This window comes from Amblyomma maculatum, chromosome 11 (assembly GCF_055883805.1).
Source record: "Amblyomma maculatum isolate TAMU_Amacu chromosome 11, ASM5588380v1, whole genome shotgun sequence".
Classification (NCBI taxonomy): domain Eukaryota; kingdom Metazoa; phylum Arthropoda; class Arachnida; order Ixodida; family Ixodidae; genus Amblyomma; species Amblyomma maculatum.
Genome location: NC_139354.1, coordinates 137,906,833 through 137,920,621, shown reverse-complemented (window position 1 = coordinate 137,920,621; position 13,789 = coordinate 137,906,833). Strand labels below are relative to the sequence as shown.

General features: G+C 43.4%; 1 protein-coding gene across 2 annotated transcripts in view; it reads right to left on the bottom strand.

The window, feature by feature from the left end:
• LOC146175055 (uncharacterized) overlaps positions 1–8,987 on the bottom strand; it is a 153,029-nt gene extending 144,042 nt beyond the window's left edge. For both annotated transcript variants that reach the window (XM_084583476.1, XM_084583477.1), the window contains exon 1: positions 8,724–8,987. In XM_084583476.1, coding sequence (XP_084439602.1) covers positions 8,724–8,769 — 46 coding nt within the window. In that variant the 5' untranslated portion in view covers positions 8,770–8,987. The remainder of the gene's footprint in view (positions 1–8,723) is intronic.
• Positions 8,988–13,789: the final 4,802 nt, after the last annotated feature.

The window sequence follows — 13,789 nt, the reverse complement described above, 5'->3', positions numbered from 1 at the left end:
TGAGATGCTGTTGATGTACGGATTACGTCCTACTAGAGTGCTGTGATGAGTGCGCCGATGTCCGGACGGACATCAGTGTGTCCGTTTATGATCGGCGATATTGCACGTGCGTGTCAGTGTTTATTAGGTGCAGTGGTAATTTATTTACACGCGCTGTGCAACAATCAGACGAAAATAAGTAATCGACAATTTGTTAGCCTGCACTACAGAGCTCAAAACTCGGAAAATGGGAATGCACATGATGCAGTTTTCGCATGTTGGAGTGGACCGAAAAATAAGTGCCCAGCCCACACCGCCGGGATGCGCACTACTACAGGTGAAATGGTTCAGGTTTCTGTAAAATAGCTGCCTGGCACAGCACCTTCCTAAATGTTCAGGCTTTGTACTATTGTTGAAGGCCACTTTATCATTAGTAAAGGAACGAATATGCTTTATGTGTTAATGACTAGTGCTTTATCAACATATGTTCATTTTTTTTTCGTTTTTCCTTAGTTTCCTTTGTTTTTCATGCTAGACAAATACAAATAGTACACTTTTAAACTTGTCAGTCCAAAGCTGAACATGAATATCTGCCATGCATGTGACAGCTTTAATACTAGAAAGGTTGACGTGTATAGCATGTACGTAGACGCTGCGACATCTTAGTGGCACGTTCGGCTACTTGCCCCAAGGTCGTGATGTTTAATGCCAGTGATGGCAGTCGCACTTTGGTGCAGGTGAAATGCAAATGCATCTGTTTCCTGCAAGATGTCAACGCAAAGTACAAAGCCCAGGCAGTCAAATTAGTCTGGAGCTCTCCACTACGGTATTTTTCATAGCTACACATGTCACTTTAGGATGTGAAACCCTACATGCCACAGGTAGGCTGCATTGTTTTTAGATTTTGTAACCTCTCATCTATGTTTTGCAACATTTGGCTAATTTTAGTTCTCAAACAGTTGTTAAGAATGAAACCAAAGAAGTTCTTGGCATGGTTTCCTGCTTGGATTAATTTGCTAATTGCAGTTCTTTGAAACTTGCATCAATGCTGGACAGTTAAAATAGCAGGCAGTTGAATTACAGAAATTATGTGGATCGTGCATTTCAGTTCTGACAAATGGAAAGTAACGGTCCCCTCCTTGCATGCATAGGTGCCTTTAGACAAATACATACTCGGGTGTGTGATTGTGATGCATATCAAGGGTCAACAGAAGGCCTTGCGGAGCCAGTGTGATATTCTTCATGAAGGCTAAAGTAAAATTGTACAACAGCTGCTGTACCATGCAAAAAAAAATTGATCATTTAGTGTATGATTAACTGACCATGAATAGCATCTTACTCAGAGTATGATGTGATATATATCTGGTTTAGCATCCCAAAATAACTACAGCTATGAGGAACACGATAGTTGAAGGCTCCGGTATAATTTCGACCACCTATTGTTTCGCCTCTATTGAAATGCTCCTGCTCTAGCTGGAACCAAATCTGCATCTTTGGGTTCAGCAGCCAAGCACTCTAACTACTCAGCCAGCACAACGGGGCCAAGTATCAAAATGCATGCCATTACATTTCCTTCTAGCCTGTGGTTTTCTTCACAGAACTAATGTATACAAGGAAAAGTAAATAGCAAGAAAACACTAGTTTTATTGCACATTATATTCACATTTCAGCAAACATTCTCTAGGAAAAAAATTCTCATAATGTTTGCATGGAAACCATGAACATCTTACAAAAACAAAACAATGCACTTACTCCACTCCAATGATTAATGGGCAAGGTTGCATATATGCTACTGCACTGCACTTATCACAAAACCACAAGCCCCATCTGCTTTGGCCAATCACTTGATGAAACTAACGGAGACAGATGTCGCACACCACAGACTGATCGTCTCGCAACATATGTTGCATTTCAATTTCATGCCTTTCCACTTAGCTTCAACTGTTGCCAGCATTACTAGTCACCCATCTTTTCTGAAATTCCTTTTTACGCTGTTGGGATCAGCATCCTTGTTAAAAATGGTCTCTGGAATTTTCGATGCTATCATTTTCACATCTTCCTCATCTGGAAGAACGAAGGAAATGACAAGCTTTGAGCAGAAAAAAAATTAGGGAGACTCCTAATCTCCACCTGTAAGGGTATGGTGTGCCAGCGTTATAGGTTCTTGTCTGCAGATCCCACTGTGGATTCCCATTAATTTACATGCCCTTTGCTACAAACATAATTACTAATTCCTTAATTCATGTCTCTGTTATCTCAGATATACTCATTAGCATACGGTCGTAGGCTGCCCTGTTAGGTGATAGACAACCTGGCATAGACCTCTGTAAGCCTCAACCTTTCTTAATTGGAGCTGAAACGTCCCAGAACATATTTCAAATATAACTGTGTAAGCTTGACTTAGCAGCTCCTGCTATGTCGTGTGGCCTCGTGACATTTGGCTCGTGGCACTTTTGGCTTGTGCACAGGAGTCATCTGTTAAATACTGGTTAACATGCATGAAAAATACATTTTCATACAAACTGGTGGCAAATGGTCAAGTGGTGCACTGCAGATTCTGAAATGTATACCTATATGCATGCAAGGATCGCATCATCACATAACATGATCAAGAGTTCTATCAGTACCTGTAGTTACATAGCCTATATTTCAATGCCCATTAAAGGACCACCTCAGACAATGGTTGTTGTTACCACAAGACCTGTTCTAACAGCGTACTAACACCATTCCACTGAGCGATGGACATGTATATGCATACCCTAGATAGCTCATGATTGTGGATCTCATTTATTTCTATGACTTCCAAGGAGTTATTGTCGTCAGAAACCCTAGACTTTATGAAATCGGGACAGTTGTTTTGAAAGGTGATGAAAAGAAATAACCAGGTTACCTTGACGCAATGCTTAATTACAGAGGGTGAATATGCTGCATGAAGATACCAAGAAGCTTGTACAAAGAAAAGTGAGAGTGAAATGGCAAGATTTTTGAAACATTGAAATTAACTACAAACAATACTTGTCAAACCTGTCATTAAGGAATGGAAATCATGCAGTAATCATAAACACAGCATGCAGGCCATTTTAGGTCATCTTCACAAAACACATACCCACACCTCACACACAGCTTCATACTTATGAAAGAGGACAAACCAATATACAAGGAGTGTGGAGATGAACTAACAATAAACCATATCTTACACATGCGCCAGAGTCGAGAAAATAAGAGGAAACATTTTGTACAATTTTGCAACAGATCCCTTTCTATGCCAGCATGATCCTAGGAGAGACGTGCAAATTTCCTGCATTTTTGGTTTCCTAAAATGTTCCTAAACAAGCTACATCCTAAAGAACATTTTAGTCATTACACACAAAATAAATACATTAAACCTTGTTCTTGGTGCATGGCAGCATTAGTCTTTTATGCACCATAAAAATCAACACAATGCTGTAAGGTATACCTCGGTTAGCTATGTTATATGAGACAAGCTTTCGGTCTGGTGTGGTCCTTATTCACGTGACAGCGCTGTCATGAGGGTCTATGTCCCAGCGATCGGAAAGTGACCTATTCCAATAATTTTACAAACTGAAGGCGATTCTACAGATTTCTAAAGACTGGAGTGCTCGACTGTTTTATCAACGTCCGCCTGCTTTGACAGCCTGGAGTGAAACTGTTGAAAAGAATACATTTTTGAACATTTAACGCATTTCTGAAGGCGTTGCTTTCAATTCCGGGGCCCACAAAAAGCAGCTGAATGTCAAACGCCGCCTAGGTAGGCTTTCTAGCAAGACAGCAGTGTAGCGTGAAAAATCGCTCCGCCGGTCCATCGCTGGCGCCGCTGACTTGACAGGCGAACTGTTCAAACTTATAGCTACTGACCACACCTGAAACACTGAATTGCGCATGATCAAGGCAGAATTTCTCTAACACTGAGCACTGGTAGCTATCGATTTCGCGCCCAATATTGTGAAAATCTGTCCTCTCTTCGATCATTGATACGTCCACGGTTGAACATTTATGCGCCTCGGGTTAGGCCAGCCGTTGGAATATGGATGCGTGGTTGTAGCAACGATCACTTGCATGGCGCACTCTGCAAAATTCCAAGAGTCAGCTTCTGCAACGAAATGTGCAGCGCACATTTTCTACCGCGTACCTAAGTCCGGCGATGCATGCATATCGATCCCGATCGTTTCAAAGCTGGGCGGCCGTTCAGTCGGGTCACGCTAACCTCGAGCATGCGGGGGTTTAAAGTACATGTACGCAAAATTCAACGACAAGAAAAAGAAGCAGGCTATCCCCCAAATACCAAAGAACATTGCCGTTCACAGGGAATTCGGATCATTCGCGCTTCCGGCTTTCCGGTTCTGCACTCTTGCGGTGCGGTGCAGTAGGTCTTCGCCTCGACGAGTCGATGTGCAGCTCGCCGCAGTAGCAGCGCAGGCCCCTAGTAGATTCGGCATGTCTTCTGCCACGGCTCTGAGGTAGAATTTAAACTAAGAATTTAGCTAGAAACATCCTGTTTCCTCGGTCTGCATGTGAGGGTTGAGCATAATGCCATTTCACATACAACCCTACGTGAAGACCGTGATCTATGTTAGAACGGATGCACTCTTCGTAGCACCTCATCGAGAGTCGCGGCTAGCTGATATCATAGAGGATAAGATTCATTCACGCGTAGCAAGCGGAATGTGGCCGCGTTCGACGTGCATATAGCCATGAGCCTGTATATCGACGTCCGCCGTATCTTTACGAGAATCGAATGGATACGTCGGACGTACCTTTAGACACTTCGTTAAAGGAAACACAACTTCAACACATCTCGTGGAATCTCGCGGACGCTTTTCTGAGTGGCGAGATATTCACGATGAGCCTAAACGTGTCGTAGTGGTGTGAACACTTGCCACCTTCCACTGTTCGGGCACGAGGAAGCCAGCTGCTACTTTTCATGCATGGTTGGCATTTGGCCAAGTGGATATAGGGGAAGCCCCACTCCTCCCTCATAGGAAAAAAAAAAAGAGAGACCAGCGAAATGAAAATTTAGTGAACGCTATCAAGGATGCGACCGATCCTTTGCAAGGCAGCATGCTAGCCTACCATGCGAGTTGATGACATCGCTAAGAGAATAATCACTAACAAACAAAAGGCGAGGAGCGGTAACCGCACTCCTTCAAAGATGACCTTCCAGTAAAATCGGTCTGAAGGGTCGGCACGGTGGCCATAGTATGAAGCGGGCCGCGGCATATGGCCTTCCTAAAGGGGGCAAACGAGCCCCAAAAAGCGGCGCTGCTCAGCACGACGGTGAACGTGAACTCTGGTTCGGAAGGAGGGCTCTTCAGAGTAATCCGTGACAACTACGCAAAGCATCGCCCTCAAAAGGAGGCCTCACCAAAAGACGACCTTACTCAACATCACACTCACACTTGTGGCTGAGATCTGGTTTTCTCGGTCTTATGAGGCTGCCCACCTCTGGGTACCAGTGCTAACAGATCGTTGCCATTATTTCATATTGACTGGAGGCAGGGTTTAGTGCAGGTGCACTTTGATTTATAAAGAAAACGCGCCATCGTTGCGTATTAGGCTCTACAGAAAGAATGAAAGACGTATGTCGTTTTTGTTGTCGATATCTGTTTTCTGCGGTGCTATGTAGGCCAGATTTAAAACGGTTTGAAAGATAATGATGGATGATTCGATATCTCACAGCATTTCGCTCTTCGTACTTTCGGTGCCAATACCTTCAGAAGCCTTTTAGGCCTATCTGAACATAGCCAAGACACAACTATACCTTGGTTGTGTTCACAAGTGCATAAACACCTTCTTAAACGGTTCTTACAGAGGTTACGAAAAATGGCAGACTGATAAACATTGGGTCGCTCATCGTTCTCCTGCAAAAAAAAAAAAAAAAAAAAAAAAAAAAGGAAGAACAAATAGGTGTGGCTTGCGCAGAACAGCAGATATCTGCGGTAAATATACGATTGCATTCATTCTCTCTGCGGTCTTCCTTTCCCTACAACGCTGGCTACGGGTTTTAGCCAGCCAATAGCAGCTCACCCCTAACAATGCATTCTGTCTTCCCGGGCGCAGCACCATTGTGGACCGCGGAAACCGTGTTCTGCGCTGACTCTCGTGAATTCAGCTTCAGCTCTTCGCTCAAGTGAAGACAGCGAAAATATGTGTATTTGAAAAATATGTCACCGACTGGTCACCCTCCCACTGCGTACACACTCGGAGCGGTTTATGTTGCACACGGAGCAGAGTCTCTGTGGCCACTTGTCCCCTTCAGGCATTTCAAAACACGAGGGATCCCAATAGCGATGAGCTTGACAAAAAAATCCATACAATAACTTCCCAGAGTATCTTCAACAGCGCGGTATTGAGAAAGCGCTCGTATATTTTTCCATGGCATGTCAAGCGAAAAACGACGCGAGGAAGGTGTACAGACATTAGCACGCCGTTCTGAAGCACGGGGGCGGTGTCTAGCGGCAAAAAAAAGAAAAAACACTGCAATATTAGCGCAGGCAATTCCTTCCCGCGTAATCCTCAGACTTTTATCACTGGTATATCTAAATAGCTTAGCTTGATTTCGAGGTTTCTGTCTCTGCCCACGTTTTTTTTTACTTTAAGATTCTTATTCGTTTGCTTAGCAGAGGGCTCCTCGAAGCGCTCAAAAAAGCTTACTCACCTCTGTATGCTTCATCTGGGTGTGTGTGTGTGTGTGTGGGGGGGGGGGGGGGGGTAACGAAACATCTTTCTCTCCAATGACCATAACGACCTACCTTGCTTATTCCGTAATTCCGACCCACCGTCATCACTCACATTTAGCCAAGGTCATGACAAGAATGTTGTTAAGGGCTGCCACTTGGATGGCTGCTCTTTTTGCTCCAAACAAGGTGAAACTAAACAAGATATCCCAGAATCGCACTCTTAACGCGGTGGAGTTGAAGGCCTTGTACTCTAGAAGATGCTCCGGCGGCGTTGTGACCGCAAACTCGCAGGACTGCCTCAGGAAGGAGGTAGTTGCCAAGTGACATCGCAGGAAACTGATTGGCCGATGGGTTGTGTGACTTTATGTGGACCACATTATGTGGTCCACTTGGTATGGACCACGTGATATGACGAGTACAGATGTCAGAGGATACCCACTCGGACAGCTCATCATTTGAGACGTGGCTGAGCTGGGTATCGAACCCATAGGGACCCGTGTATCCCAAGTCAGAGGCATTTACTCCTGTATGTGGTCCACGTGGTATGGACCACGTCATATGACGAATGCAGGAGCTGTCAGAGGGTGCCCATTCGGACAGCTCATTTAAGATGTTTCTGAGCTGGTACAAAACCAACAGGAATCCTTGTATCTAGAGTCAGAGGCGCAATACGCCTATATAGGCGACGCAGGCACATCCGTACGGCTTGGTTGAAGGGGAGCTCCGTAACTATGTCGGGTGGCCTGTCACATAATGGGGTAGCTTACTGTATGCTATCGTGTATGTGTTAGTGTATTGAGGCACCAATTAAGATATTGGATTAAGCGAGGAGCAAAGTACATCTATGTACACGAACAAGAATTCGAAAGAGCCGCAGACTGGAACGAGTAAGTAACGCTATCGCTTCATACCCATGCATAAAGGCCGAGCTTATGGTTTCCTTATACTTTTTCAGCTTATTTAGTTTAGTATTTTGCTCAACTGTATGCAGCCCGTACTTTTTTTTTCTTTTGCGCTGCAAGCACCGTAGATTTAGGACGTACACAATGACTATTTCCTCCTACCTCCTCAATGAAAGCTCATGCATAGCAAGGACTGAAAAGCAGCTCAGCTTCAATCATTATAACGAATCTAAACTGCCAAAGCACAGCACACACGAAAGAAGGATACGATACAGACTACCTTGAGTTCCTTAAAGTGAATACCTAAAAACACACCCCAAAAGATCTCATCTAAAGTTCATTCAAATAAAAATGGCCGCCATTTCTGCCTATTGAAAACTGTGTTACTTTTAAGCACTGAGGTTGTAAAACATTCACGCATAGGAACACCCTAAAGTACCAGAACCTAAACAACTGCGTGCAGAGTACATGAAAATGTATTTGATGATGGTGTGTTTTAGTTGCGAAGGGCATGTAGGGTAAAAGAATGTCAAAAGACGAGAAAGACATAAAAAATGTCTTTGTCGTCATACGCAATGAGTCATAACTCACACGTATTTTGAATATTTATCAGTTCTGAGGAAGGTGAAGCATGGAACAGATGGAACAGAATTGTACAGCATTCGAAGAGCTGTACACAAAAGGCCTGTTTAGAACAAATCAGCCAGCTGTTTCTTTTTCGGCGAAATAATGCAAGAAAATTTGATGTCCCGACGTTTTGGCGTACTTTTTGGGATTTCATCCAATCTGCACCTCGATGTTCAATAGTGAAAGTTTTCAGAACCACCTTTGAGGATTTCTTTTTTATGCAGAAATCGCACAGCGCCCGGCCGAAACTGACTACTCGAAAGGAGGCTAAAACATATTTCATTCTGAAGTTGCAAGCTACGATAAGAAAACGAAGTTTAGGATTTACCAACTGCACGTCATTATTTCACAAGTGCTTCCAATGTCCCAATGAAAGAAAATTAAGCGTATTTCATACCTCGCACGGTGCTACAAAGACACCGACCTCTCCATTGAAGCATACGCCTCGCTATTGATACAACACGTGTCAACACGTTAGTATTGAAAGCCTACACTCAAAGGGAAGAAATGCGCTTACCTGCGAAGCAACATGCCACACGCAGAGCCGCCCTCGCATCCAACATACCGCAGGCTCGCCGTACTTGCGACACACCCACTCCGATGTAACCAAGCAAAAAGCAAAGCGGCAACGCGACGTCACGGCAAAAAGCAGGGGTTTGCTTCGAGCACGGCGTTTGCGCCTATTCGACGATAGTCACCCCTTCCCGTCACCTATCGCAACACGGCTGCGGGAACGCGTTGAAATGCGTTCCGCGCCGGCGCGCGTGAGAGTACTGACGACTTGCCGCGACGCGGGAGCACATGAATGCGGCCAATCTTTCTTTCGCGGTAAAGGCTACAGTTGTCGCCGGCAGCGCTCATTTCATTTTCCCTTTCTCACAGCTATGTTTCATCCTTCTCTCCCACAGTCCTCGCCAAATATCCCGTGCTTTCCGGTTTGTGAGACCAAGGCCTGTTCTTGCAATTCGTGTGAAGGAGCGTTTGCAAAAGTTTGTCCTATTGCCCAACACACAACATGACAATCACGAATGCAGATTAGGCATTAGAACTACGAATGCCTTGTAACCACGGGTGAAATGTATCTATAGTCAACAGCAGAGAAGCTAATACTAAAACCACGAAGAAAAAAAGTAACGGAGAGCTCTGTATGTGAACTTTGACTAGCTCGCCAACACGACACATTGAGATTGCTGAGGCGCAACTTACATCATAACTATAGCCCCCGTAATTTTCAAAAGAGGCATGCGAACGTAAGGAAGTTACTATTGGCTCTCACTATAAGTAAACTATAAGTAAACACAGTATTTACCAAACTGCCAAGAAGTTCAAAATTAAGTCCGCACGCTGACACGAACACACATCCCGCGCACCAGCTCTGCTCTCACAGCACCGACCTGCAGAGTTAACGCCCTTAAATCCATTTTCCGTTATTATAAGCTACAATCAAACACACTTATAACGACGGCGAAGTGCCATGAAAATACCAATGATATAACCAGTAATTGTTATAACCAGTCTAAGTATAAACACCATAAACAAACATTAGTTATTGAGGGGGAAGTACCTTACCGTTTTCACTTATCTTAAGGAAAAAAAAAACCGTAATCGGACAGCTTTGACATGCTGCATGGAAATCGCGTTGAGATCTCTCTGCAAAACGTCCAACTATTCCATGAAACCGAGAGAAAGAATTTTAGCACAAATTAATGCCTGCGGGGACTTGATCGTTTTTAGGAATTCGTAATAAGGTTTGGCTGGTATACAGTCATGGCGTTTTGCAAGTCTTTTTCCTGCTAGAGGTGGAGCTGAGCGACGAAAATTTAATTGCTACAACCGATACACTACTACTAATGCTTTGTTATATTCATGTTTTTTTACCATCAGACATGTTGTAAAGTTGACGGTGCTGCTACAACTTCCCATTATATGTCCGATATAATGTTCAAAGTGGTATTATCAAAAGTGAGTTTGACTGTATATTCTTGTTTCATATTTACTGTATTGATTACAATATCTACTACTACCTTTCTTCTATGTCCTGTTCAGACTTCATCTCGGTGGGGGGGTGTAACTGAGGCAGCCTCTGGGTTTCTGCCGGTGAGGATTATGATAATGATTATTATAGCTGTGGCCAAAGAGCATCACGACATATTGAAACTTTGCTTATAGAAGCTGCGTCCAGTGGCTCATTTTCCACGCATCTCACCTGAGCGAAGACAAACGCCGGCCAGAGCAATTCTTCTATTCATTGCTGCAAGCGGATTGATTCACACGTCTTTCGCTGCGACTACTGCTGTGGTTTCAGCGTGGTTCCAGCCTTGCCGAAATGAGCTTGTGATAAAAGCGTTTTCTAGTACAAAACACACTGGCCGGACGTGTAAAATTTAATGGCAAAACTTTAGTTCACTGCAGAAACTGCACTGGGAGAATCAGAAAGCATTAGCACTGCCGTGACGCAGTTGTAATTTTTAGTTTTTTAAATTTTAATCCGTTTGTTTCTTATTTTAATGTATTTTGCGTTTTATACCTTTATTTTATTTGTATGTCATTTATTTGTTGTAATTAGTATTTTCTTCTTTTAATTTGTTACTCCTATTTACCACTATCGTTATTTATAACAGTTAATTTTTTTTACTTTATAGGTATTGGTACAAACATCATCACTAAATATCACTGCTTATTTTTACATAGCCTACTAAATGCTTTCGCTTTGCCAATTGATTAACGTTAAAGGAAATCCTCTGCATCTGTCACTTTCTCCGTGGACACCGCGCCGCACTATACCGCACTCAGCCCTGGCTTCACTTTCTGTATCCATATTTTGTTCCCGCAGTCCGGCCTCACCAACATAGACTATTAATGTTTCCGCATTAATAACCAGCGATGAGGAAGCGGTGTCATGTACGGCGCCGCAGATGCTCGTGGCCAGGTTTAGTGTAGGTGCGTTGGGATGCGGCGTTCACAGTGCCGAAGTAGCCGGATGCACCACGAGTAAGGGTGAGACTTCAGAACTGTTGGGGTTTGGTGCGCGGTTACGAATACGACAGCACCACAAGGCACCCATCGCAAAAAAAAAATAAGGGGGGAGGGGAGGACAGAAGATGAAGGATATGAACGAATACTATCTATAGGCTGCGGACAGCAGTGCCGAGATGAAGGATATGAACGAATACTATCTATAGGCTGCGGACAGCAGTGCCGACACTTGCCTTCCTATGAAAACAAACGGTAACAGTTGCGAGGAGGGAAAATCATTCTTCGTATACAGTAACAGGAGCATTTCTTTTAGGTCCATACTCCCATTTAGTTGACTGCAGTGATAGGCATCTGTGTGCATAATTACTGAGCGATCTACGCGAAATCTGGCGTAGAGAACAAAGCTTTAGCTCTTCGTATTTGCAGTCAGCCAACGGCGGCATTCCATTCTATAAGACCTGACTGTGGCACCCATGACATTGTCCTCGATTCTAAGGGTCGCGTATGAGATTCGGCTAAAACTCGCGAGGCGGTAAACCATGGGGCTATGAAGACGCTGCTCGCGTGCCGTTTTCACTATTATTTGAAAAACCAGTTCCTCTGACCAGTAAAACTATCTCTGACGTTTCGGCTCCCAAAACGGGGATCTCAATCTAGGAGCATAAACGTAAAAAAAAAAAAAAAAAAAAAAAAAAAAATTTCGGGGACACTTTGGCGACTAAAGTAATAAAAGGCGAAAGCCTGAGTTCTGCATTCTGCTACGCGACTGTTGCGTATGCAGCGATGAATGCTGCTACGAGTAAAGTGAGCGATTACTCTATCAAATTCTGCGAATGCATTTATGCGGTGAATTCTTCTTGGCAGCGACGACATCGCACTCGTTGTATCTTCGCAGTTGTTCTGCGTGTGGTTGATTTTACCGGGTGCGCGGCATTAATTAGAAATTACACAACTATCGCTAATTAAAATTTACTGATTATTAGACAGTAATTAAAATTAGTAAATTAATTAGTGGTCGGTACTTAGTTATTTAATTGTTAATTAGCCTTAGTAAGCAACTATTTATTAGTAATTAATCATTGATTGACATATGGCCATATAAGGCACGCATTCGTGCATACTCGCATACTATGGTGGTGCTCTGTGATTGGTCGAGACCTCTATGGCGTCATTCCGCCTCGACCAATCAGAACCGTCGCAAAAGCGTGACACTTTTGCTGATGACAACGATGAGGCAATGGCTTTATCCTTAATATACATTGCCGCAATGTTAACCACTTACTGGCGCCGCCATGTGGTCGAACTCGGGAGACTGGCACGCGCTCGTCTTCTCTGCTCGAAGAGCTCGCTCATGAATATGTTCACCAGCCGTGCCTTCTTTCGCCGCTGCTTGTGTGTTAGTGTCCTGTAAACAAATTTACTTAGCTCTACTGGCTTCTGTGAAATTTTCATACAAATATTTACTGGTCGGCTTCAGTGCCTTTCTGCTGCATTCCTTGGGCCAGATGGAAATCTGTCATGCCCTCGACTTCTCTCTCATGCACTTTTCCGATGGCGCTACAGCTTACCACTGCCGACTTAGAACCACTGCCTTCATTCGTCCTTCATACGATAAACCTGCGTTAGCTAAATATCGAGCTACTTTCCCTTCATAAGTGGCACAAAGGAATAATTGATAATATGCAAAGCTTACAGCTAGATACTTACAAACGGAAAATTGATGGACGTATTGATTGACTTATTGACGCAACATTATCCGACATTAAATCAGTTTCACCTGGAGCTCCACAGGGAAGTGTACTGGGACCACTTCTTTATATCCTTTACATAAATGACTTCGTTCTCATTGACCCGCGACCAACTTTCGTAATATATGTCGACGACACAACCCATTCTTCACTTCTAGCAGCACAGACGACTTTACCGAAGAAGCAAACAGGTGCTTACATCGTTTAAATACCCGGTCCATGAGAAATTCATTAACTGTTAACATAAGCAAAACAAAAGCCGTGCTTTTCATACCAAGAAATAAATTAGTGTGCGATACTGACCTTTCACTTAAAGTTGCATCATCGCCTTTAGAAATTATCCCAGTTGTGAAAAGTCTGGGAGTATTTTTGAGGAAGCATTCATCATGGGTAACACATGTTGATAAGACAGCTGAGAAGTTATAAAAAATAGTTGGTATATTCAGTAAACGGCACTGCTTTATTCCGCAAAACGTAAGACCAATTTTATATTATTCAATGTTTGCTTCGGTCCTAAGCTACTGTTTTACCGTCTGCTGTATTACTACACACGGTCAAATCTACACAGGCTGCATATAATACAGAAAAGAGCGATAAGAAGTATTGCTAACGTCCCTCGCGATGTCACAACTAGACCTTTTTTTTTTTAATTCCTTCATTATAACTCAATATCTGAACAATGCGAGTACAGTGCCAATCTAGTAAAACATTATAAAAGAAGCAATATTCATCGAAAGTTCCTTAAGCTGTTGGCTCAGCTAAAACTTAGGAACACACTCCATACGAAATCCCAAAGAATGGTTCGTTCCAAAGATACAGACTAATTACGGACGTCAAATGGTCAGCTATGTTTTTCAAT